At 28.7% G+C, this 25,645-nt stretch overlaps 1 protein-coding gene across 4 annotated transcripts in view; it reads right to left on the bottom strand.

Moving 5' to 3' along the window:
* LOC132924228 (cell adhesion molecule Dscam2-like) overlaps window positions 1–25,645 on the bottom strand; it is a 277,463-nt gene that overhangs the window by 20,939 nt on the left and 230,879 nt on the right. For 2 of the 4 annotated variants that reach the window (XM_060988402.1, XM_060988401.1), the window contains exons 9-13: window positions 19,825–19,969; window positions 19,357–19,511; window positions 13,017–13,127; window positions 9,476–9,646; window positions 4,151–4,441 (exon numbers count right to left, since the gene is read on the bottom strand). In XM_060988402.1, the coding sequence (XP_060844385.1) occupies window positions 4,151–4,441; window positions 9,476–9,646; window positions 13,017–13,127; window positions 19,357–19,511; window positions 19,825–19,969 (873 nt within the window). Of the gene's footprint in view, window positions 1–837; window positions 1,123–4,150; window positions 4,442–9,475; window positions 9,647–13,016; window positions 13,128–19,356; window positions 19,512–19,824; window positions 19,970–25,645 lie in introns of all 4 variants that reach the window. The other 2 variants (XM_060988403.1, XM_060988404.1) reach the window with 2 other exon arrangements.

The following is a 25,645-nucleotide window of genomic DNA, read 5'->3' as shown; positions in this document are numbered from 1 at the left end:
AAATCAACCGTTCGCCAAAATACGCTTATAAATCGCTATATTCTTCGAAACGACCAAACGGTTGTGAATGCAATGGAATCACATAATATTATTATGACGTTATCGTATAATCCGGAATCAACCACGTACATGCGTGGAATGTGCGTCACGTTCTGGGTTAATCGTTCGAAAACGTTATAAATTGTGTGTCATCAAACGGTGTTTTTTTTTTTTTTATTCTATCGATAAATCTCTATTGTGGGTATGATACTCGTGTATGGCGCATTTGAATTTTCAACTATTAAATTATCATTTTTTTTTCAATAATTTCCTTTAGTCTAGTCACAATACTAGAACAGCATAAAGTAGACTCGAGTGAAGTCGAACTGCAACGAGATAATATATCAGCTGTGATGCAATTTTGTGAAAATGTCGGGGGTTTAGGCGATATTTACTCAGACTAGATATTTGTTCAATCCTCTATTCTTCCGTCTATTAACGTTTATCAATAGGAACCTCTTTCTCTATTTAAAATAAAATATACATCAAACCTTTCGTCTGTCCGTCGTGTCTAATACGGCGAAAGCACGCGTTACTGTAAATGTAAACGCTATCGTTACGTATACACATTATATTATTGGATTATGAAATAAAATCCGTTTAATACTCTAGTTTTAATGTATTCGAATACTGCTCTACGAAAATCGAAAATCACGCATCTCGGGGCCACTGTCCCAGTTCGGTTGCAAACCGGGGCGAGGAGGGTACGACGATCATCGGGAAAATTTCAAAATGTATTTTATTTTTTTTTATGATCATGAGGGGGGGGGGGGGTGGTTTGCTGTGGCTAGGGGGTACCGTTGACGTTCAGGTGTGCCGTGTACGTAGCGCTGTGCACCGGATTGGCGGCGACGCACGTATAGTCGCCCGTGTCGGACCGGGACACGTTGTTCATGGTCAGTATGGTCGAGTACGCGTTGAACGGCGTGACGGCGGCCGCGCCGGGACCGCGGTACACCGGGCCGCCGTCCTTCAGCCAGGTCAGGTTGAGCGGCAGGTCGCCCTGGTGCACCGTGCACGCCACCTGTACCCTAGAGCCCTCGGTCAGCTCGGAGAAATAAAACGGAGTGATTTCTGGTGGCGCTGGAAACAGAAAACAGAAACGACGGCGGCGGGAAGAAAGGCAACAGACGCAAATACGCATCAATACACATGCCTACACATGCGCACATACACACATATTATATTACAAAATATACAAGACAACGGTCGTTGTTGTATTGTATGTGATTTATTATAGCGCCAGAGCAGCTTAAACTACACGATATTTTCGTTTAAAGAAAATGTTGTATCGCTCGACTTTGTGATACAACCGTTTTATTTGGTATTTTATTATAATTAGTATAGTTTGAATTTTTTTTTTTTTTGGTTGAGCTGCTCCGGAGCGATGATTCTCATAGTGCATACATTATGTGTGCATGTGTGCGTGTGTGTACTGTGCATGTATACAAATAACAGTTACGATATTACGATCCGTGCAGAGAATAAATAAATGATAAAAACAAAAAAATAGTGCTCGTGTGGTTGTTATAATATTATATTTTAAGCGCACGCCACACGAATTAAGATATCATAATATTATAATGTAGACGCATTACGGTGACTCGTCTCGTATATACCTAAATGAAAACATAAACCCAGACACAACACACTGCGGGTAGTTAATGAAATATCTGTGAGGACTTTCTGGTATTCTGACGTCCATGTGCATTGCAGACCCGAGTTGTAACCCCTCGAGTCCACGGACGACGACCTGACTGCAAGACGCGCGCAACAAGTGTCCGTATAAATTAAATATTAAAATAATTCACGGCATAATATGCCTTGTGTCGTCCGGCATAGTGGCACCGTAAATGGCAAATAGTGGACAAGCTTTTGAACTCGTGTAGTGCACAATAACCTAATTTTAACACAGATTTTTTGCACTCCGTACCCTAATAGTTATAAGATATGATCGTCCCAGATTTGTGTGTCATTATTGCCACTAGTCTATACCGGAAACGAATAATATATATTATATTTTATTCTATTCGACTCGTACTCGTGGCGTCTCCTGAACGTATCTTAATTCGTGGCGCACACTTATACATACCAAACACACACACACGTACACGGATACGTACACTCGTGCATTGGTGGGTGACATATAGAACGTCGTATAGTTCTATCCCGATATACACGAACAACAAATATTTGAACGATTATAATATTCTTAAAAGTGAGAAAATGTGTTTTGACATTAAACATTCATTTTGTTTTAATGAAATAATTTAGTGGTGTAGGGAAATGAAACATAATAGCTTAGGTACTACCTATATATCATAGGTTATTTCGTTATAGTCATAGGTGTTATCTTAAATTGTATTCACAGTCTCAAATCTGAATTTCCCAGATAGGACCTCCGTGTATATTTGTTTTATAAATGTGCACGAGCGCTCGCATCGTGCGTAGTGTGTATGTGTACAGTTTATTCCCGTGTATAAACACTACTGGTGCGATAATATGATAATAATTATTATAAAATAAAGTGCGCTCCAATTAAGTATACAAACGCTGTGACCGGTTTAGTGGTTACCTGTTTATATATTTGTACACAATGCGGTCATTGTCGGCGGCTGTGGCTTTATTAATGTATGGATTACAGATATTGTTAATAAATATATCGACCTTATCCCCCGAGGGTCACTGTGTAACTGATTTACATAATAATATATTATGTGACATAGTGTCGACACTTTTATATGATAATACTATTAGTTAGATGGAATAACGATGTATCAATGACGTGTTCAAAAAGTATATTTTATTGACACGAGTTTGCCTAACTTATTCCTGATAATGTTAGATGACGCTCCAGAACCGGTCACATGCGTGCCTTTTATAATACCTAATAATAAAATAATATTATATGTTATAATGCAATATAATTGTATATATTTTGTTAATGTGCTCCAATTGCATAACGTACTCGCGTGATATTATCATATAGTAATAATAATAAAATATAAGCTATAAAACATAAAATACATATTAAATATAAATATATTGTAATATTATATAGTGCTTGTGCGTATTTAAGTAGACTGGTGCTGTGAGCAAAGTGAATTTTGTGTAGAAAGACTATACAACAGTGATAAAAAAAAATAACAATTTACAGTTGTCAAAAATATTATTTATAATATTTTCACGGTTGAGGTGGCAGTGATAATGTGCAATCGCAGCGTGTGCTTGAGAATAAAATATCGAACAATTCGAGCGCGTTTGTACGATTGTGCAACAAAATATTCTGTGATGATGTCGCGGAACGAAAAAAAGATAATCGTTGATGTGACCGTAGATCGGCTTTTATAAGTTATTAACGCTTCATAGCTCATATTATTAATATTATAATATTACACACTGGTCGTGTATAAATAATAATCTATTTTATTTTACTAAAACTCAAGTACGTTTAATTAAAACAATATATAGGGTTGTATTACTTGATTACTATGAGATATAAAAAAAAAGAATTATTATACAAATTAATGTAAAAAACATCCATTACATCGAATAGGTACCTACTAGATTTAAAATTGACACTAACTTATTTTGTTTATGACTGAAGTACATATAAATTAATTTTTTATTAAAAAAAAAAACATTTTATATTTTGAAAAATTAATCCTATTGCGTTTCTGATTATTAGATATGTTCACGAAATAAAAAAAATAAAACGTGATTATCTATTGATTATTATAACATGTGGTATTTCTCTTTAGGTAGATAATACAAGGCTCAAAATGTATCTGTATTTTTTTTTAAATTACACTAAGTTAATATTATTAACATAAAAAAAAAAAAAAATCAAAAACAATTGCATTTAACGCGATTAGCTGCTAAAAGACACACCTACTGCATAATATCTGAAAACTAACCAATGCCAGTGTTACGGTCACAACCACGATCACAGTTTCAACGTAAACGTCGAAAATAACATTAAAAACAACATCAACGACATCAACAACAATAACAACAACAACAACAACAACAACAACAACAACGCAGGTGCTCGTGTAAGGAGTGTCGTGTGTTTTGTGTACGCGCGCGCGTGATGGGCGCAAGTAAGTACCGAGTACAGTCAGCGTGACCGTGTGCTCGACCGTCGCCACGGGATTGGTCGCCCGGCAAGTGTAATTTCCCTCGTGCGCCAATCGTATGCTCTCGATGAGCACCGAGCTGCTATACTCGTTCTGATAGGTCACCGACAGCGACGGCGCGGACGCTAGGTCCAGCGACTGGTTGTTTTTCAGCCACTCGATCGTCAGCGGGCCGTCACCCTTGGTTATGAAACACTGCCATCCGACGCGACCACCTTCGTGGTAACCGTCTCCTATCGTGAACGGATGGATGTGCGGTGGTTCTGCAATACACGTGTAACATGGGTAATGGGTCACGACGGTTTGCGTGCGCGTGTGTTGGCGTGAGCTCGCGTGTTTGTGTATTCCCGTATATATAATATATATATACGTATATATACAACAGTTCGATTCGCGAATCAATTGAATAACGTAGTTCAATTTAGTATCCTCGTTTTAGAAGGTTAATTTAATAATATGATAATATTACGACGATCGTCTGCTGTACTAAATTAATGTCAAAGACGTTTGATCGAATAACCGAAACTATAGTATCGGAAACTCCTACTCGCGTAGTTAAAATGTCTAGAACCGATAGTATTTTTTTTTTCAAGTGCGAAATCTATTTAATTAAAAAGTTCAGTCTCTACGACGGACAGAGTCGCTGACAACAGAAAAAAATAATATTCAATACAGAAAATAAAAATAAAAAGAGAGTGGCAGTGCCATGTCAGTAAAAGAAGCTTGCCCTTACGCGAGATAAAAATAGCGATATCATTTTAGCGATAAAACGTGTTCTTAAAAAATGCAGTAAAATGTTTTCATCAGTGAAAACTAAAATAAATTATAACTTTTACTTTATGTCTGCAGACATATTATATAGATATCGTTTGCTAGTTGTATTTTCTTGATTAAAAATTGTGTAACCTACACATATATATATATATATTGTAGTCAGATTAAAAAAAAAAACATTTATGATACTATTCGTTTGTTATTAAATTATGAATATTGATAGCCTATTAAATTGTGAAGCGTATTTAAAAATCTACGGAGTAAATGTTAGTAAGATACAAATAGGTAATAAAATTACCAATTGAATATTTTTAATACAACTATTGAATTCTAGGATTGATCTATTATTATAATTATTTAGAATTTAGTTATTACTTTTATTCAAAATACAAAAAATAATAATTCAAATTATTTTTCATAAGTTTTAAAGAATTTTAATATTTAACTTATCGGTTCATTAATTTTGGAGTTAATATGATTTTTATTGTTTATTGTATCAATTTACATGTTTGTATTTTATAATAATAATTAGGTACTAATTAGCGCGATACTTATTAGTTATTAGTATTATCAAAATACACAAATTATGTAAAATCAAATATTTATGTAAAATATAATAATGAATTTTTCTGTCCACTATTTTTGTTTTACTTTACTATTACATGGACACTCGATATAGTTGCTTGACCTTAAAACAGTTAGAAAATAAGAATATTTATGTTCATCCGCTTTCAATTATCGATTTTCACTACACTAATCGTTGATGAAAACTGTACATCATTAGATACGAATAATTTGTTGTACAAACTACACGTTATTGGTGGCCAAAAAAAGTCATTTCATTGAGAACTAATGAGGTATTTTTTGTTTTAAACTGGTGCAAGTCAGTTCTAACGACTTACGCTCTGTAACCATTAACTTACCGGAGATAGAAAAGTAAAAAATGTATATATTTATTTATTTAAATCGTACACTTTACAATGTTACTCGAATTGGAAACAAATTATCGCGTTCCATGTACAATTCAGTCAATTGTTAATTTTCTAATCGAATTGAGTATTGTGTTATTAGTATACGTAACTCGAGTGCCTATTTCTATAGTATATCTACCTACCTATAATATTATCTAAGTAAAATTTTAATTCACAAATTGTGTATTTATATGTACAATGATTAAACAAAAGTATATTTAAGTATTTTGAATTATTCACACGTGTTATTATTTAAAAACATATAGTTATACATGATGATATATTTTTATATGTACAGAAAGATGATTATTAAATTGTATAATATAAATACGAGACATATAAAATTATCTGTTAAATAATAATTCTACGACCTAAAATATTGTATATATTTATAGTTGGTTTATTTAATTTTAGAAGCTATTAGCACCCAATTTGTATTTATTTAACTAAATTAAAGGAATATATTTTTTGTATTGTCTTCCAATTTTGTATTTTAGTTCTCTTCCGACTAAAAACAGAATTAACAAAATACAGTTTTTTACATAAGTGTTTAGTTAATTAAATGGAAAATAATAGTCTTTGGATTTTAATTTATATTAAACTTTTGTTATAAAGACTGTTTTCGTATTTTTTTTTGTTAGAATTAGAATTAGAATTATTTAAAGCATAAGAACAAATAATAAAAATTATGTCAGTTGTATACTTTCTCTATATTTATCTCCTTATATCTAAAGGCATAGATATATTGTAATATATTAATATCTATTTATTTAACCATGTTTATATTTTAAACGATTGTTAGTTATTCTAAATAAAAAATACAATATTTATAAATACTCAATTATATTTTATCAATTTAAATGGTAAATTAAGAAAAATATAGGTTAACCTGGCTAATAGACTAAACTTTGGTGTATGGGTCTTTTCAAAACGACAATTAACATTGTAGTCTAAAAGGTTCATCAAAATTCAGTTGCCAGATACTGTTAATTGTGTTTATTTTAAAATCCTAATCTATTATTTCTTTAACAAAATGGAATAAAAATATTTTCGATGATTAGTAATATTCATAATGAAGATAAAAATTAGAATTTTTTTCCCTTATAAATCAGCGGTGATGGATATAAAATTCATATTTGCCAATTTCTTTTTTTTTAATGGAGTTACGTGATTATTTATTAATCTTTATATATGGTATTGCAAGAATCTAAACCAACTTGCATTTTTATGTTATTTATGTATCGATTTTGCTTTCTTAGGAATAATTGATATACACTAGGTTTAGTTTTTGAGCTAAATCAATAGATGAGTAAAATATAGTATTATTATTATGATATTATAATACAAAATATATAATATGGTATCCTAGGTATAATTATTTCGTATATTATAGAGATCCCGCCGTTGATCTGTCATTTATGTAATGGTCTTTGGAGTTCACAGCGGTAACCACAAAACAACGCATGTTGGTGAGTAGAGTCGCGAGGTTAAAACTGTTTTTAATATTAAAAATGAACGTGTCATAGCAACCAGCTGCCATTTCTGTCAATTGAACGACATGTTTTTAACAGATAAACTATTGCGTATAATATAAACTCGGCTGGATGAATGACGTGTGTGTGAATGTTATGATATGGTGTGCGTTGTAAATCATCACACATACGCTTATGACAATTTATTACTTATTGTGTTGAGTTACGATATGGAAGTTTAGGAAGATTAATTGTCAGTGTTACGAACTTTAAAAATAAGTAAAATAATTGCGTTCAAAATTGTATTTTTTTTTTATTTCATATTCCGATATTCGGGCGTTTAACACACGCTATACTTAAGCATGGTATCCGGTAGGTTGATTTAAAAATATTTTTTGACCATCATTATATATTATATTTTACTAGTAACAAATAATATAAATTGTTTTTATAACTTTTAAATAGCTGTATAGTGTGTATATTTTAATAAATAAATTTAAATTATATTTTAATACGAACTGTCTATGTTTCTAATACATCTTCATTCTTTAGTTTATAATTGACATCCTTTTCAATATTGAGAATAGATAAATTTAAGAAAGAGTCTAGCAGCATACTTGTTTATAATCAATTGTTTGTCTATTGGGTAATTTATTTTTAGTGACTTATTATCCAATATATATTTGGGAGATTTAGGTTGACTACGAACGTACTTGATAGGCTAAGCCTCTTAGTCCTATTGACAGTTGCTCTTATAATATAGAGTAAAATTCATCGTTAAAGTGTATAAGAAAAGTTATTTCACTGTTATTTGACACCCCTCCACTCACATCGAAAACTCTTAATTACGCAACTGAATTTGAAATGATAATTTTTAATATTAATATCTAACCTAATATAAAACTTTTAATGATCTATAAACGTGAAAGCTGGTGATAATATTTCCAAATGCGGCTAGTTCGTATATTATGTGAATATGTTATCTTAATAAATCACCACTTCAATTTTTTTTTCAAACATTTTGACAAATTAAATATACCTACCTAGTGAAATAATACAATTTTTCTTAACACGAATTTTAAAACGCAGACATCGAATTATTATATGTTATTTAAAATGTATTAATATGTATGATTACAAATATAGTTAGTGAAGTCTATTATTTATTCTGTACAGTATATATAAAAATAAAAATAAATAACAATATTATTATATTGATAACTTCGTCGACGGTTAACACAGCGAGCGAATGAACAATGAGATTCTCTACATAAAGTGCTTGTGATATTATATCATATTTTGATCATTTATTTTTTTTTATTGTGACCTGAGTCATTTTTTTCTTTTTTTTTTGTATATAATGTCATTGGTGATAAACCATAAATTATTATATTTATTTATTAAAACGTAAATAAAATACCATCATTGTTACTTTCAATCGAATATTCGTATTTAGATACTGATATTATATCATGTTTTATGTACGTATGATATGATATTATTTGTTCAACATGACATTTGTTTAGTGTCACGTTCATTAAATAAAATATTAAAATAATCATATGATAATAGCGAATAACTGATCTTTGGTAATATCATTTATACCTATACTTATAGGGCGGCATATTTATTTTATTATTGTAAGAGGTACGGAGTAAAACTCTCGTGATTGAAAAATATTATAAATTGTCTCGTCGTGTTACCGGAATCAGATATTTTAATATAATGTATTATTATAATATAACGACATATTTAATTATGTCGGCGGTGATTAGTTATCGGTTGGTTACATTTTTAAATCGACTGAACGCGCAAATTTTTATTAGCCCTGTGTTACATCAATTAATATCTGCACGGCGATTAATTAATATCCACCCTTTGAGTAGTTAGTAATAGTAATAATAATTAAAAAAAAAAAAAGCAATCAATTTATTTGTTTTTCGATTTCCATCAAAAGGACAGTTTAAATCTTCGTGAAAAAAAAATTTAAACCGTCCCGAATAAACCGAACATTATTGTCAACTGTTATAATAATGATTATCACGTGTCGCCGTTTTAGACGCGTCGCGTAGATTCTTACCTATTACAATCACTTCGACCGAAGCTCGGACCACGTGTTTGTCGTTGCTAGCCTCGCAGTAGTACGTCCCCTGGTCGGTCTTCTTCTGCACGTTTTCGATGACTATCGAGCCGTTTGCAAATACCTTGTGTCTCTTGTTCAGCAATTTTCCTCCGGGTAACCTCTTATTATCTGATAGAAACATACACGCATATGTATATATATATATATATATATATAAGCAAAAAGTAATAAAACAATAGCGGAGAGGGGGAAAACGTGAAAAACAACCGGTGCCGTAGTTGTGCGCGGAAAGCGTACCAGCTATACATATTATACACGTATATATATACGTAGTACGCATCGAGCCTCTCTTTTTCCGTATGATATTTTTCTAAGCACCTCCTATTGTTTGTAATGCACCGGTAGAATATGGTCGCCGGAAAACAATACCATTAGAAAAGCTCGAACAGAAACTGAACAATGTGAAGGGTAAAAATAAATATATATATATATATGTATATCAATCTATATGCACTTTGAGGGACGACGCACAATGGGCTCTGCCGTCGTACATACATACCTTATAACTTAGTTTAGTCGTCCGCGCAGAGACGAAAAAAACAACAATTGTAAGCTTTTCTCTTAAAAACGTATCGAAAACACGTGAGCACATGTACGTTTTAATTTTTTCTTACTTTTATTTTTTTTTTTTAATAATATATGATACGAAACAAAACAAACACGGGGTCGACGGACGGCACAGCTCATAACATATTTAAATGACCAGTTATCCGTGCCGACGGCCGGAGCTTTGTGCGCGGAAAAGAGAGTGGCTCGCTCGCAGTAGGTGCACGAGATAGCCGGAGTGTTTTGATGAACCTCCGGGCAATAATTAGAAACTCAGACTTACGCAGAGTAGACGTCGAGTGGAGAGACGGTCGGCCGGTTGTTATAACGCAACTCACACTACGGCACCGCGGGAACAACAATAAAGACAATTTTCGCATAATACCCACAGTGATATATGCATACCACTTAATTGCTTCAAGTATTTCAGTGTAACTCAAAACGGGTAGGCATACGCCGTACATTATTTATGAACACATTTCTGCATACGATAAATGCGCCGTAGGTAAAAATGAAAAGAAAAGTTTTTAGTATTTTAAACTCTATAAGCAGCTATGGGTTGTTCGGTCGTCCGGCATTATTGGCTAACAATTTGAATTTTACATTTTAATTTGTAATTTAATATGATATGACCTGTTAATATCGAATTCGATATCGCTCGTTAATTTTTAACCGAATCTCACCGGTTTCGGAAAAATGTAAAAACGTATTATTACTTTGATTGAAATTCCTATTTTATTTTATATACTTAAAACGTTAAAATAGTTATATTTTAAATTTTACATTACAATTTACAGATAAATTATTCAATGGATTTTCGTCATATGAATCTATCAAATATTCACGTAAAACATGATTTTAAAGTGTTACATTTCTAACATTTAGACAGCTGATCTGTAGATGATAAAAAAAACAAAGTATTGGCAGAATATTTTATTAATTTTTGAAATTAAATTATTTTTACTAAAACCAAATAGTATTTACATAATAAACTAATAAAGTAATTTGAAATACAAATATAGTTGTGATTTGACACGAATTAAGAGAATCATAGTGACCGGATGATTGTTTTCTATAAGTAGGTCCTATACATCAATAATATTTTTGTTTACGAAATTACCATAACCTTTATAAAACAATCTATTTTAGTAATAAAAACAATTAAAAATAAAAAATAAAAATGCCCAAATACCATGGTAAATTAATTATTCTTAATTGAATACAATATGCTAAGAGTTGATTATGATTTAGTGCATTTAAATATAATACATATTATATTGTTTGATATGATAAAGTTTGGTTAATTCAACTCAAACTCCCATAATATGCAACGGACATTTTCCATTTGTGTATTGTAACTAAAACAATGAAATGCTTAATGGATCGCAAAGTACTGTATTATAAATTAAAATACGATGTCCACGTAAAGAGTGGGATCAGCGGTTGATTGAACTTTAAAACTGTGATTGATGATACAGGAAAAAATACACTATGAGTAAATTTAAAAGCTGAAACCCTTATGATGTTTTCAGTGAGAGGTTTAGTGCTTAATCCAAGAATGATGTTTAATGACTTTGGGAAATATTTAGAAAAAAATGTACTAATGACTTGTTAAAAATTAGATTTTATGAACAAAAAAAAAAAAAAAAATACATTCCTTTACATATCACCACTGCCATTAGCTTGTTAATCAGTTTAGACAATTTCGAAAAACTCATTAGATAACGAATATTATGTCTGAGTTAACATTGCAAAATTTAAACTTTGTAGAGGTTTAATAACATTAAATTAAAGTTAATGCTGAATTTATGTGAATAGATAAAAATAGAAAGTTTCTAGTATAAATCGTCAAACAACTTCATAGCCACGCATATAATATACAATATATTGCTATATTAAAACTTCGAAATTCAAAATTACTCACTCACGGAGAACATAATATAATATAATTTATTTCTTGAACTAATGTTTTATAATAATGTTTCCTGATTTTGAATAATAATAATCAACACATTAAAATCTAACACTGAAATTAAAATTTTAATATAAACTTAGGTAACAGTATTTGTGAGATAACAATTCACAACGTACTATTTCCAAAATAAACGAAAATTGGGTTATATATTGATTCTTGTAGAAAGAAATGCAGGAAATCGAATACTATACTGGCGGTTTATTATATATAGAGCACTTATTTCTTTGTTAGACTACATTTTTAATTCATGAATGACGTCAAAAAGCACTAATTAAAAATGTAATGGTAATGTTTTCTAAATTATACCAAAACTTTGTATCTATTACCTATATTAAATAGTTGAAAATGTAATATTAAACGTAATTGATAAACTTTAGGAGAATTTATAAATTCAAAATTAAACCACAATAATATATATACAGGTCATGAAAAAAAATGTCTAAGATAGTTTAAGTAGAACAATAATTTTTGTTTAATCACCAACATTCATTCGAAAATCCATCAATAGAATAGATACTGAATATGTAAAATACCTAGTACTTTTTGGATTTTTGTCCCACGTTTAAAATCTACATTGCTCAGTTTATCGAAAAAAGGAAGAAAGGTCGAATAAAAGTTTATTCGAAAACAGTGAATTTTAATATAAAGTTCTTGTTAATAATGCATCAATAATATAAAAAAAAAATAAACTTGAAAACTTTTTACTTTCATCTTTCGCCAGTTCTTAAATATCAGTAATAATTTTCATTTCAGTGACTTTTCTATACCTATTTTAATATTATAGGTACGCATTTAATATAAATTTATTGTATATTTTAATATTCTAGTGTATAAGGAATTTTAACCGATACTTTGATACTTAAAAAATGAAAGAATACAATAATACGAGAAAATCTATAATAAATCTGTAAAAATATTGCGGTCTATGACCGCGGTATACTAATATATTTGCCATACCTTTTTCCCAATTGATGTTGAAAATCGGATATCCAGATATTGGGCAGGTCATTTGCAGTTGTTGACCAGCCCGTGCAATTATTTTAGGAGTTTTCTTGGCCACCGGATCACCTGCAATGCACACAAATTTTATAATATTGTAAATTTAACCACGCGATTATTTGATTATTAATAACGAAAGTTTAGAGAAAAAAAAATAGAATTAAATAAATGTAGATATTTTAGGTTTTTTATATTTACGAAATTATTCAAATAATTTCAAATGATAAAAAACCATATTATTATTGAACCCTCACCTCCCTCTCCATTGCCATCACTCAAAAATAAAAATAAATAATAATTATAATAATACCAACGAGTAAATATAAGTGGAGTTAGTGGAGTATTTTTATTCTTCATTTTGACTACTAACTTTGAAGTTTTATTAACTTATTTTAACGATATCACTTATAAAATGATGATATAATTTTGAATCAAACTCAGTTAAGTAAGTTTATTATAAAAGTTTCGTTTGCTTTTAAACAGTTTATTCATTTCTATTTTTATATATTATTATATTATAATATATATATATAATTATCTATCGCGTAAAATCAAGTTACATTTTTCCGTTGATCTTATACTAATTTATTGAATTCAAACGCGTTAAAATTACTTATATTAACTTGCAAACTTCGGTCTGATTACTGCGTGTCGGACGAGAGGTGGACGAGTGAAAAATAGATTGCGCTAACACGGGCAATAACTTTATGCGGCGGTCGTTTCGTGCACAATATATCGTATAATATACAGTTTCAACAGTATTGTTTTAACGATGCCAGTTTGTTCAGTTTCAGAATTGCAAATATTCCCAAGGCGCACGTCCATATTAGAAAAAAAACACATATTTCTAGCTGAAATATACGTGCGGTGTTTGTGGCACGGACCTATGTAAAACGGCGGCGTATGAACACAACGACAATAATAATAATAATAATAATACTGATACTATCTGCTACTATACTACTACTACTACTACTACTAATAATAATAATAATAATATTAATATTTCAATTTACGCGCGAACCATATGGTTCAGAACGCGTAAAATGTCAAAATATATGAAATGAATACGCAACACAATAATAATAAGTTATTACTATCATTGTGTTATGTCTTATGTTGTATCCGATCTAAGTTTGCGTTATTGTAAGATATTTTACTGCGAACGTCCCAGAAAGTCGGCGAACGCTGTCAGTCATCGTTGATTGTGGTTGACATATACCTAAATCGCTGGCAGTTGTTTGGCGAACCGTTCATATAAATAGATATATTTAAGTACGTGGCGTATCGACTACTCGCTAAGTGACTGCCAACATTGATGTTTGTAACTGTCACGTGCCGGCGGCGTAGTGTGAATATTATCAAATATATATATAGGCTTTTATTATTTTTTCTTTTGGCTTTAAATGTCAATCACAGACAATTCTCTTATTTTTGTGACAAAACAGCGATCGGAATTATTCTAAAATATTCAAAATACCTATACTAGCTATAATAGACATAAGCATTTAAGTATACTTAGAAACTTACAGCCACTCACTATCGTAGGTTTCTGGATTTCTTATAGAATATTTAAAACAATTCAAAATATATATTTTTTGTTCATATTTAAATGTCTGCGTTGAACCAATTTCATATATTATAGAAATATACTATGGAACATAGAAAATAGAAAATATTAGGTATGTTTAATCCAAGTTCAGTTTTTAGTGCTATATCAGAAAGCTTATTAGCTAACAAAATAATTATTATATTCACCACCCATGATAAATTGCATAAGTTTTGATTATAAAAACATTTTAGCCATTATCACGGATGAACATGTTCACGAATTTACCACTTAAAATCACGTTAAAAATTAATTTAAAGTATATAAAGAAAAGTTTGTAATAACATGTAATTTAATATTTTGGCCAAACAATAGAAACTAATTTATTACTACGCGATACGGTAGTAGGGCTATACGTACGGCTACTATACCATAGGTGAAAACCCACAACTTCGGTTTGGTTTTTTAACTACATTAAGTTGTACTTTTAATTGTACGCTCTATAAATAAGTAGGTACGTATATTATGCTAACCGCGGTAATCGATTTAAACGCACCGCGTACACAAAACAAACGAAACGTCCGGTTTCGGGACGAATTCGAGTCGTCGCAGCTGTAATGCCGGCCGGCCGACGTCACTTTCAAAACGCAGCGCGTTCATACGTAAAACACGACGTTTAATTGCTTTGGCGAACAAGCGCGCACACCGTGCACATCATAACGTTATGACGTATACGCTGTACGAAAAACGCGGACGAGATCATCAACCGTTTTAATGGGACCGACCGGGTCGCGGACTTGTAGTGTGCAGTTTAATTGCGCCGGTTAATATATATATATATATATCATAATATACGACTTTAATAGTGTTATAAGTGCATAATACACGCGCGACGGTACTTATATTTTCGGGTTGAATTCCGTTCAACAGTCGTCGCGGGTCGTGCGGGATACACGTACACGGAGAGTGACACGCGGCCACTATTATAACAGTACAGTAGACCGTTACAATATTATTATCATTGTACCAGGTGCTCGAGAACGGCGCTCGTTTGGAACTCGAACAATGCGTAATATAATATAGGCACACTTATAGCACGACGAGAGAAACTGAAAGTCCCACGCGAAGCACAAGAAAAAACGCGGATTTTTTTTTTTAAACTCACGACCGTCTTTTGCCAACACATAACGTTATATTATGTTATTATTATACTCGTGTATAGTACCATTATCGCAGTCTATCGTATTCTAAAAATAAAACAACTGTTGCAAATAACCGATGACACGATATCTGCGTGAATTTAATTCACCACCCACACGTCGTGACGAATACACGCGTTTTCGGCTATTCTCGCCTTTGTGACGACTATTATACGTACCTACGACGATTGTACGAACGGATTCGATGTAAAAATCATCAAGTCTTATCATTTTAAGACAATGTTCCCGAAATACATAGATGGGTTTTATTAGGTTACTGACAAAACACGTTTCGGGTTGGTCGCAGACGAGAATATCGGACGGATTTACACTTTGGCTTTGGATCAGGAATAGTAGCCGAGAACAATGACAACAGCACAGGGGAACATATTTTGAGAACCGGCGAATTAACGTCGTCCGTTCCAAAGTCTATGATCCTCGTAAAAGTCGGTTACACATGTTTTTCCAGTGTTTGATTTCCAATAAACCGAAAATGTAATAACATAATAAATTAGGAATTATATTATGTATTATATTATATACATCAAAAATATACCGCCGATTATGAATACTATTCAACAATTTTTTTAATTATAAAATATATAATCGTGTATTCGATGTACACAAATATAAATTGAATGGATCTGTTTTTTGACTGCGGTCAGTCCAAACATTTTGAGGAACTTTTATTGCAAATCACTATTTACCAAATACTAGTATAATGGTTATTGATGTTCAGCATAACTTATTACTAATAATATTTATTATATTTACAGTAAAACTCGTAACTATATCTGTTTGATATCAATATTCAACATAGACATATTATGATGCAAAGAGTTATCTGGAATTAGTGTGTTTTACCTGATCGTTTTCTCCGTCAGTTATGAGAAACTGAAAAGAGTAATTGAGGGTAGTAGAGTTTGGAGAAAGTTATGAAATGAGGGGAGATAAAATAGAAGATATTTTTAAATTAAAGCAGATTGGATATGGTAATACCGTCGTTTAAGTCCAAAAACATATCTGTGATGCTATGTTTTTCCCCATAATGGGTATAATATTTACATTTATTTGATGAAAGTTACCTACGTTTTATTTAATAATATTCATAATTTTTAGTTGAACATAACGTTCAATGTTTCGTTTAACGATTTCCAAATAAATTATTTTCGTTATCCGTTTTAATGATATTTAAAATTTAATTTATTTATTTAACTGTTTATTATTAATGTACAGCGTAATAATTTGAAAATAAATATAACTTTTCAAGTCCTAGTAAAATACAAAAGAAAAAAATACATTTTTAAGTTTGCAGAATTACCATTATCATATTTAATTTACAATATATATTATCTATAAAATTAAATTACAATAAAATAACAATGTATTTTTAATTAAAATAGAAACTATCACCTTTAGTTAATTTTTTAACTTTGATAACTTGCTTATAATTGCCCTCTAGGAATCTATTTTTGATTGTAGATACAAAGGTTGTTTTATTTATTTTATATAAAAACAATAATAAAGTTCGATTAATATATAATTATATAACAATGAACTATACTCTTTCGAGTCTTTATTTCTGGAGTTGAACATCAAGAATTCAATATTTATTAATAAGATTGGTCTACTAAGTTTCCAAACCACGTATGATTACTAAACATTAGTTTAATAGTTTTTATACAATAAAAAATAATCGTATATGACGTAGATAGACTCAAACCCCATTACGGAATATAATCCGGATATAATAAGTAACCGAAAAAAAAAAAATCTATCAATCTTTTAGATATCATGAAACAAATAATAATATTTATTAGCTGTTTTAAACGATCATAATATTTATCTTATATCATACAAGTTATGTTTATGTCACCGTACTTTGTTTACGATATATTATTAAATACATAGTCATGTAGATGCTAATAATACTGAAAGAAGAATTTCAAATGACTAGTTTGCTTTTTAAATCTAGTAATTTGTGTAATTAATTTATACTACCTATTTGAATAAATAAGTATAAGGTTGTAGTATTGACTATCGATGAGTAACTAAGTGTATTGACCTCGTCGTCAATAATCTATTATTTAAATCCCGTATAATGCATCAATAATCTAATAATATGTTTATATTTATTTTTCATTTGATTGTTGTGTTTGTTTGTATATGTGTGTAAAAACAATTAATAAATATAAATGGGTCTTGTTATAAATTTGATTTTTACTGTACCTCTACATATATCTGACGAATAAAAATGGACTTTGGCCTCGTAAGCTAAAGTCCCACTTAGATACTATTTAAAATATTTTTTTCTTATATGAATTATTTAATTTACAAGAATATATATTGATTATAGCCTTTAACAGTACAGTCAAACTTCAGTACTTCATACTATTATGGTTTGCCACAAGGATCGAATATATATATATATATACATTATTATTTATAATTTGAATAATTTTGATTAAATATCCTAAAGTTTCATTATTTATAGATTCTAACTAGTATAATTATTTACGAACAAATAATATATAAGCAATATATAATACATGGAATCAAGGATTTTAAATTTAATTCTTGGTTTTTTAAAATTTAAAAAACATAGGTAAGCAACGAAATGTTGGAGGTGGAGGTAAAAAAAATAATTGATGTAATAATTTCACATAATATTATATTACATAATATTTTATTTTTATTCTTTTAAATGCATTTTATACATTATTTTAAAAAGATATATGAAATTCTATAATCATGCCTATATAAGTTAATACATAAAACATAACAATACTAATAAAAAGGTTATATTAAAAAAATATATTAATTAAAAATAATCGTAACTGATTTATTTTGTATATTTTTAAATTATACATTTTGTATCTAAGTTTAACTGCATATTTTATGGATATTTTCTGCATATAATTTTGTTTATTGCTAAATATTTAATTTATATTTTTATGACTTACAGTAGTGCATAATATTATGCTGTGTTTATATCACATTATTCCTAGATCAGGTCTTATTTGTATCTTTAATCATATTAATTAAAAATAATATATTTTTAGATTTATTTTTTATATCCTATTATTATATTATAATTTTATAATAATTTCCATCGAAACTTTGAATCAAACAACTACACAGACGTGATAAGTAGATGGAAACATGTATTCACTGAGAAATGTATTCCATCTCAGTGCACTTTTGAAATATTTGTATTGTTATAGTAAAGTAAGGTAATATAAATTACTATATTCTATTACAAACTCGAACCTTTAAAGTTATCAAACAGATTTCATACTAACTTCATGAAAAATACATGCGTGCCGTTATATATTTTAATTAAAATTATATTTATATTTGAAATTCCTAGTGGAACAATATATGCGTTGGATTTTTTAGTGACGACGTTAACATATATTATCATTTATTTTGAGCATAAATAATATTACGAAAGTTAACGCATTATTATTATCATATATATTTATATTTTGCATTAACCTTCGGAAAATCAAAATTATGTAAAAAGTATAAGATGTTTAAGCACACATACCATAAACTTGTAATTTCGCTGAATGTGATATTTTTCCCGCTCGGTTGGAAACAACGCATTCGTACAAACCTCCGTCTTCCACTTGGACTTTGGTGATGTTGAAATGACTGACGACGTCTCCGATTTCTGTGACATACTGACTAACCGATATTCGCCTGCATATATATATATAAAAAAAAAAAAAAAATCGTGAGTAAATCGTCATTAGCCGTACTGCATACCTAACAATAGTGTACGCAAAACATCACTCTGCGTTACCTCGTGATACAATAATATAGACTACTACATAATGCATACATGCACACAGAGTGCATCACGGCAGAATTTAAAACGTATAACATACAAACGTACGTTCAAATAACGTCAATTTACAAAGTGATGCACCCGTACACACTGCAATTCTGCGCGAAATGTATTTAAGATAAAAATAGTGTTTTAGTGCTTGACAGATAATATTATTTTCCTTACATCTGTGAAAGAGACACGTCGTTACCGTCGAACTTCCAGGTGATGTGAGGCGTTGGTGTGCCGAACGCAATGCACTTGAGCGAAACGTCAGGACCGGGTTTCAACAAATGACCGATGAACTTGTACTTAAATGTCGGTTTGGACGCTGAAAAAAAAAAAAAAACTCAACAACTTCATTTTGTACAGTTCATTCCTGACGATTGGACCGTAATAGTAATTACGGATCGAAACATATATCGATTGAAACATTTCCACTTGGCATGAAAAATGTATAGAAAACAACATACGTCTTTCGTTTACAGGTACGATTTTACGTATTTTACGTACCTTCTACCAAATTATTAAAAATTATATCGTAAATGGCTGTTATTTTTTATGAACGCCAATCATTGACTCGGAAAATAGTCGTAGTGTTTTTGTTGTGATTTAAAATATCACTTCATATTAGTAATAAAAGATCGTCAACAAATAAAAATACAAATATATAAAAATAAATGAATGAAAGTTATAAAAATACTAAAGGATTTTTAGTAAAAATACATCGTTCAAATTAAAAAAAAAACAACAAATCATACATAATATATTATTGTTGAAAACTTATAAAAAGTTTTTATTTTTATTTTTTTAATTTCGTCAAACGTTATTTAAACTTTTATTTTCTTTTTGATATTAATTCATAGCTCGCTATCGTGTAAATTTGAATGTTGACTTGTGCATACTTGCGGTTCGAAACATAAAGTCAAATATCGTTTAAACCTAACTTTCAATAACCAAAGTTTACCGACATATAGGATTTGACATAAAGACATTTAACAGATGCTTTTGCAACGTTGTAATATTGTTTTGAAGCATATTAGCTTTTGTGTATGAAAGTACAATATGAACACATTTAGTATTTGAGAAGCCAGAAATAGTTGGATCCATGAACCATGTTCATTTCGACAACATTTCACGAGTTCCGAAAATACCCAAGACCATTTTGTTCTCAATAATTTTATTTCGATATTCTTGCATAAGTAAAGTATCCTTTTTCCATTGGTATCCGTATTTATACTACTTAAAATTTGTAACCTATGTAAATATGAAAAGTTTAATTCAAAGGTTTTAATTAGAACTTCAACGATATCACGTGTTTATACTTACAATAGTTATGCTTAATACTAAACGTACAATCCTCTTATTATATTTATAATAATAATATATTTATATGCCTACGATATTATATTTTAACTGTTTCATGGTAACTTGTGCTTAAAGCAATTAGAATCATTTTAATATAGAAATATATGAGTATTTTTCGAAAAATCTACTTACTCAATTCAAATTTAAGAACTATGTCTATTTATACTACACAATTAATTACGCTGATTTACGGTAAGTTATTAGCATTGACTCATAAGTTATAATAATTTAATATTAATGTTATAAATTGAATGCAAAAATTGATTAAAACTACTGAATGAGTAATTTAAATATATCATTAAGAGATTAAAATTACAATAAAAGGTACACATGACACCTAATATTCAACAGAGCGGTTACCTAATTTTTGTTTGATAATTATTTACCTTGTTTTAAATTAATATTTGAACGGGTCATGGTTAATCAAGAGTTTCCGTGAGATTTGATCATTTATAATTAGTGGACCAAAAAGTTTTTGTGTGAATGGCATAACTTGTGGTTTAAATCCGTGTGTGTTTAAATGTGAAAGACTAAGCTGAGATTGCGTTGGTCTCTTAATGGCCGTAAACATTATAATGCCGCCTTTAGATTATATACTAAAAGCCTACGGGCTTTTATCAAGCCAAAGGTACCGTAATAGCTAGATAATTGTTCATACTTGCATAGATTTTTTCTACTGTTTTGTTAAATTTTGCTGCTAGTGATTTTTACTTGAATAAATATTTTAATAACACAAATTTGCTTATTTTTATTGTTATTCACGAGTATAATATAAATAATTTAAACTCAATAGTATTTATAATTGTCTCTGTCTAATATTGCTAAATTATATACATGATGATAATTTTATTTATAAATAACATAATATAACTGAGAAAATGGTTTTTATTAATTTTACTACACCGTGCCAATAGTACGTACATATTTATACAATGGAACAACATGAAATATATTATGTAATATTCTTTTATTTGAATTTTATACGAATATGTTTTTTTGAAAATTTACTAATTCTTTTTTAGCAGTTTTGAAGTTCAATTTGTTTAAATTTTTACAATATTAGATATTAGATAAAACAACCATTTATTTCCAAATGATTTTTGTTTTAACTAAGAATAATCAAAAATTTAACATAATGTTTATGTCATAATTTTCATTATAATATTGTAAAATATTAAAAGAATTTTTACTCTATTTGAGTTATAAATAGGCATGCCTAAAAATTATTCTCTGAGTCAAAATTCTTGAAATTTGAATTCAACTTTTTACATGAGCTGTTCTTCTATCTATATAAAAATATTATAAATATATAGACCTTTTTTATATGTATTTTTATAATTTTGATAAAATGACTTAATTAAATGATAGATAACGACTTGAATTATTTAGTTATAATTTAAAAAACATTATTCGTGGGAATTTTAGTATACAAAATTATATTTTTTATTTATTTTAATATGCATTCAATATTTATACATGATCTATATATTATAAATCTATTTTTACTGCCTTACGGCATTTATAAAAATATGTAGTTCCATTTTGAGTTATACAATTTGATATAACACGGTATACATAAATATCCTTACATAATTATGATAATACATAGTACATACATAATTTAATTTGCATTATTTCCTATTTTAGAAATTATAGAGGACAACATTTTTTTTAAATTGTATATTAGGTTAAATCTTATTAGCTGGTTAAAGTCATATTTTTATGTATTTAATATTAAATAATTGAAAATTATTTCATAAACCTAATATTGTGTTAGTTTTTATATTATAATATAATATTGATCAAGTTTACAATTAAATGGACTAATGGAAATATTATTTGATAATCAATCATTACAATTAGTGATGGAAAAATATCCAGAAAATACGATTTAATTATAATTACAATTCATTTAAAATGTAAAAAAAAAAAAATATTTATTTAATATTATTTATAAAACTAAATGTTTAGTCAAATTTTGATCGGATAGCTGATAAAATGGAAAATCAATCATATCACAATAAATTTTACATAATACAAGACAACATTTTAAAATAATATAAAACAATATAGAAAATTGAAAAAAAAAACCTAATATAATAAGAAATCAGCATAATTCTTAACAATTATGTTATATATATGTACCTAATGATCAGTAATGTTTATGAGCTTACACGATTTATAATATTAAATTATAGTACTTTATTGGTTTATATCTCTTTTCAACATCACTAATTTCTCCATTTCTTTTTCTTTTTATTTCCATTCTTGCACAAATAGTGTTTTAAAATCTCATTTTACTACGTCTACCTCTTTCCTTCCGGTTTTTATTAAAATACTGAAAAGAGGTCACATATTACTTGCTTCTTTCCGTTAACTATAAATCCCGGATACTGTATTGTTTTGCCTTTTATGTAAGTTAGTTACTAGATAAAACCCATATTTATGCAGTAGTCGTATTATTAGCATCTCGATATTGTGTTCTTAAAAGTACTTTGTATCTATCTGGCGAGCTCTGTTACTAGACCAATTATTTCGGTACTACATAGATTATCTAAATATTTTAATTTGTATTTTTCCTAACACCGTTAAATCCAAGTCATACTGTTAAGAAGCGTTAATAGAATGGCTCGCCATAAAATAGATAAATAAACAGTATGTTTTAATAATTTGTAGCCATATTTTCACAACACATGTTTCAATCATCAGTTGTTTTCTGTATGGAGTCCTCTAGAAAATGCAAACCTTCTACAAATATAATTATTAACGATGGTTGACCGTTATCAAACATAACGGAATATAAATATCTGTGTGCTCACTAATAATAAATAAGTAAAATAGTATAAAGTACTAAATAAATAAAATAAAAAAATTATGATTCAATTATTAAGCTCAAAAACATAATACATTTATATAAACTCTTATACCATCCAATAATTATATAGTAAAATATATCAAGCATTTAAATTATTATACAGTTATGACAAATATTAATTATTTGATAAAATAACGTAAATGATAATAACCAATACAAATATTCGAAGAATTTCTGCTTCTAACAATGAACCTTTTATAAATAATCTTAATTTCTTAGAAAAATGCTTTAAGTTAAATTTTATTACGAACAAAATCTGAAATATTTAAAGGAGACATTTAAAAAGTGGAATTTGTCCCATAATAAATTGTTTTACAGTTCGGTAATGTAATTGAAAAACAAAATTGGATTAATTCATTTAAATTATTCATTAAAACTTTGGTTATAATATAACATATATATGATATGCTCTAGGCTATTAATATAAGTACTAATTTTCCCGTCAGAAATATTATTGCCAATGATTAGGTAACTGAATCAAACAAGAAACATTTTTATGAAGCTAGAGTACTGGGAAATTTAATAAATTCAAATCTATTTAGCTTACGGAACGATAAATATTAATTTGTTAAACTTGGTGATAGTATTTACATTATTAACATTTATAGCAATTATGGTTTACTGTAATTAAATAATATTTATTACGAAATTTATTCATAACACTGATATTTTTTAATGGCATTCTATATTAGACAATAATAAATACATACATTAATAATATATCTCAAAAAAAAAAGAAAAAAGAAATACTGTATAATATTAATCAATTATTATATTTTTGAATGGATCTGACGTATATTATATAGTTTTATACCACAGTTGAAAGACACAAGTTAAAAGTTTTAATTTATAAAATGAAACATACAACACATAAAAGTAGGTGAAATAGGTGCACACTAGATATTTCTTTTAAAAACTTAATTCTAGTATACAATAATTAGTCTGGTAATTTAGTAATGACTCCAAGAAATATAATTAAAAAATAAAATATATTAAACAAAAATATGGCAAAAGTGAAATATTCCATAATTTTAATTTTAATCACAGAAGTATTAAAATATAACTATTACAATAAATTATAAAATATAGGTATTAGCGAAATAGCATAATATGAATGTTTAAATCATATTTATGAAATGGAATTCAAACATTCTGAATAAATGATATACATAGAGAAATTATTGAAATGCATTGTGGTTTCCCCCAGGGGACTGTACTAGATTCAATATTATTTAACGGTTTACTTAATGCCGGGGAAAATTATACATTTTTTTCATGACACTGTTTTAATAATTAAATTATATAATTCAATAGTATATTGTATGAAAATGCCAATAAATATGTAAATATTGTTAAATCATGGTGCAATATCATAATTTGCTTAATATCAACTCGTAAAAGTAAAAAAATAATGAAATTTAACTTTAAAGATATTGATAAATTAATATGTACTCGTTCGTAGAACTGTAAGATTGATTTTGAACTTTGTAGTTATGTGATTAGTGAACAAACTAATTAAGTAAAATACCTTAGAATTAATGACGGAAAATCACAAATCCTTTTAATTGGATAATCATCAAATAATAGATAAATTTAAAAAAAAAACTGTCTCGTTTTTTTATTTCTAAAACTGAAATAAACCTGAATCTTATCTATTAGCATACTTATTTGTTTAAAATATATAGTAAAACCATTAGAAAATAAATACAATGTTTTTGAATTATGGCTTTCAAAGTTTTACCGCACAGTCTCTATTATCTAAAA

This window comes from Rhopalosiphum padi, chromosome 3 (assembly GCF_020882245.1).
Source record: "Rhopalosiphum padi isolate XX-2018 chromosome 3, ASM2088224v1, whole genome shotgun sequence".
In the NCBI taxonomy this organism is placed as follows: domain Eukaryota; kingdom Metazoa; phylum Arthropoda; class Insecta; order Hemiptera; family Aphididae; genus Rhopalosiphum; species Rhopalosiphum padi.
The sequence above is the reverse complement of the archived record's forward strand: the minus strand, read 5'-3'. Positions and strand labels throughout refer to the sequence as shown.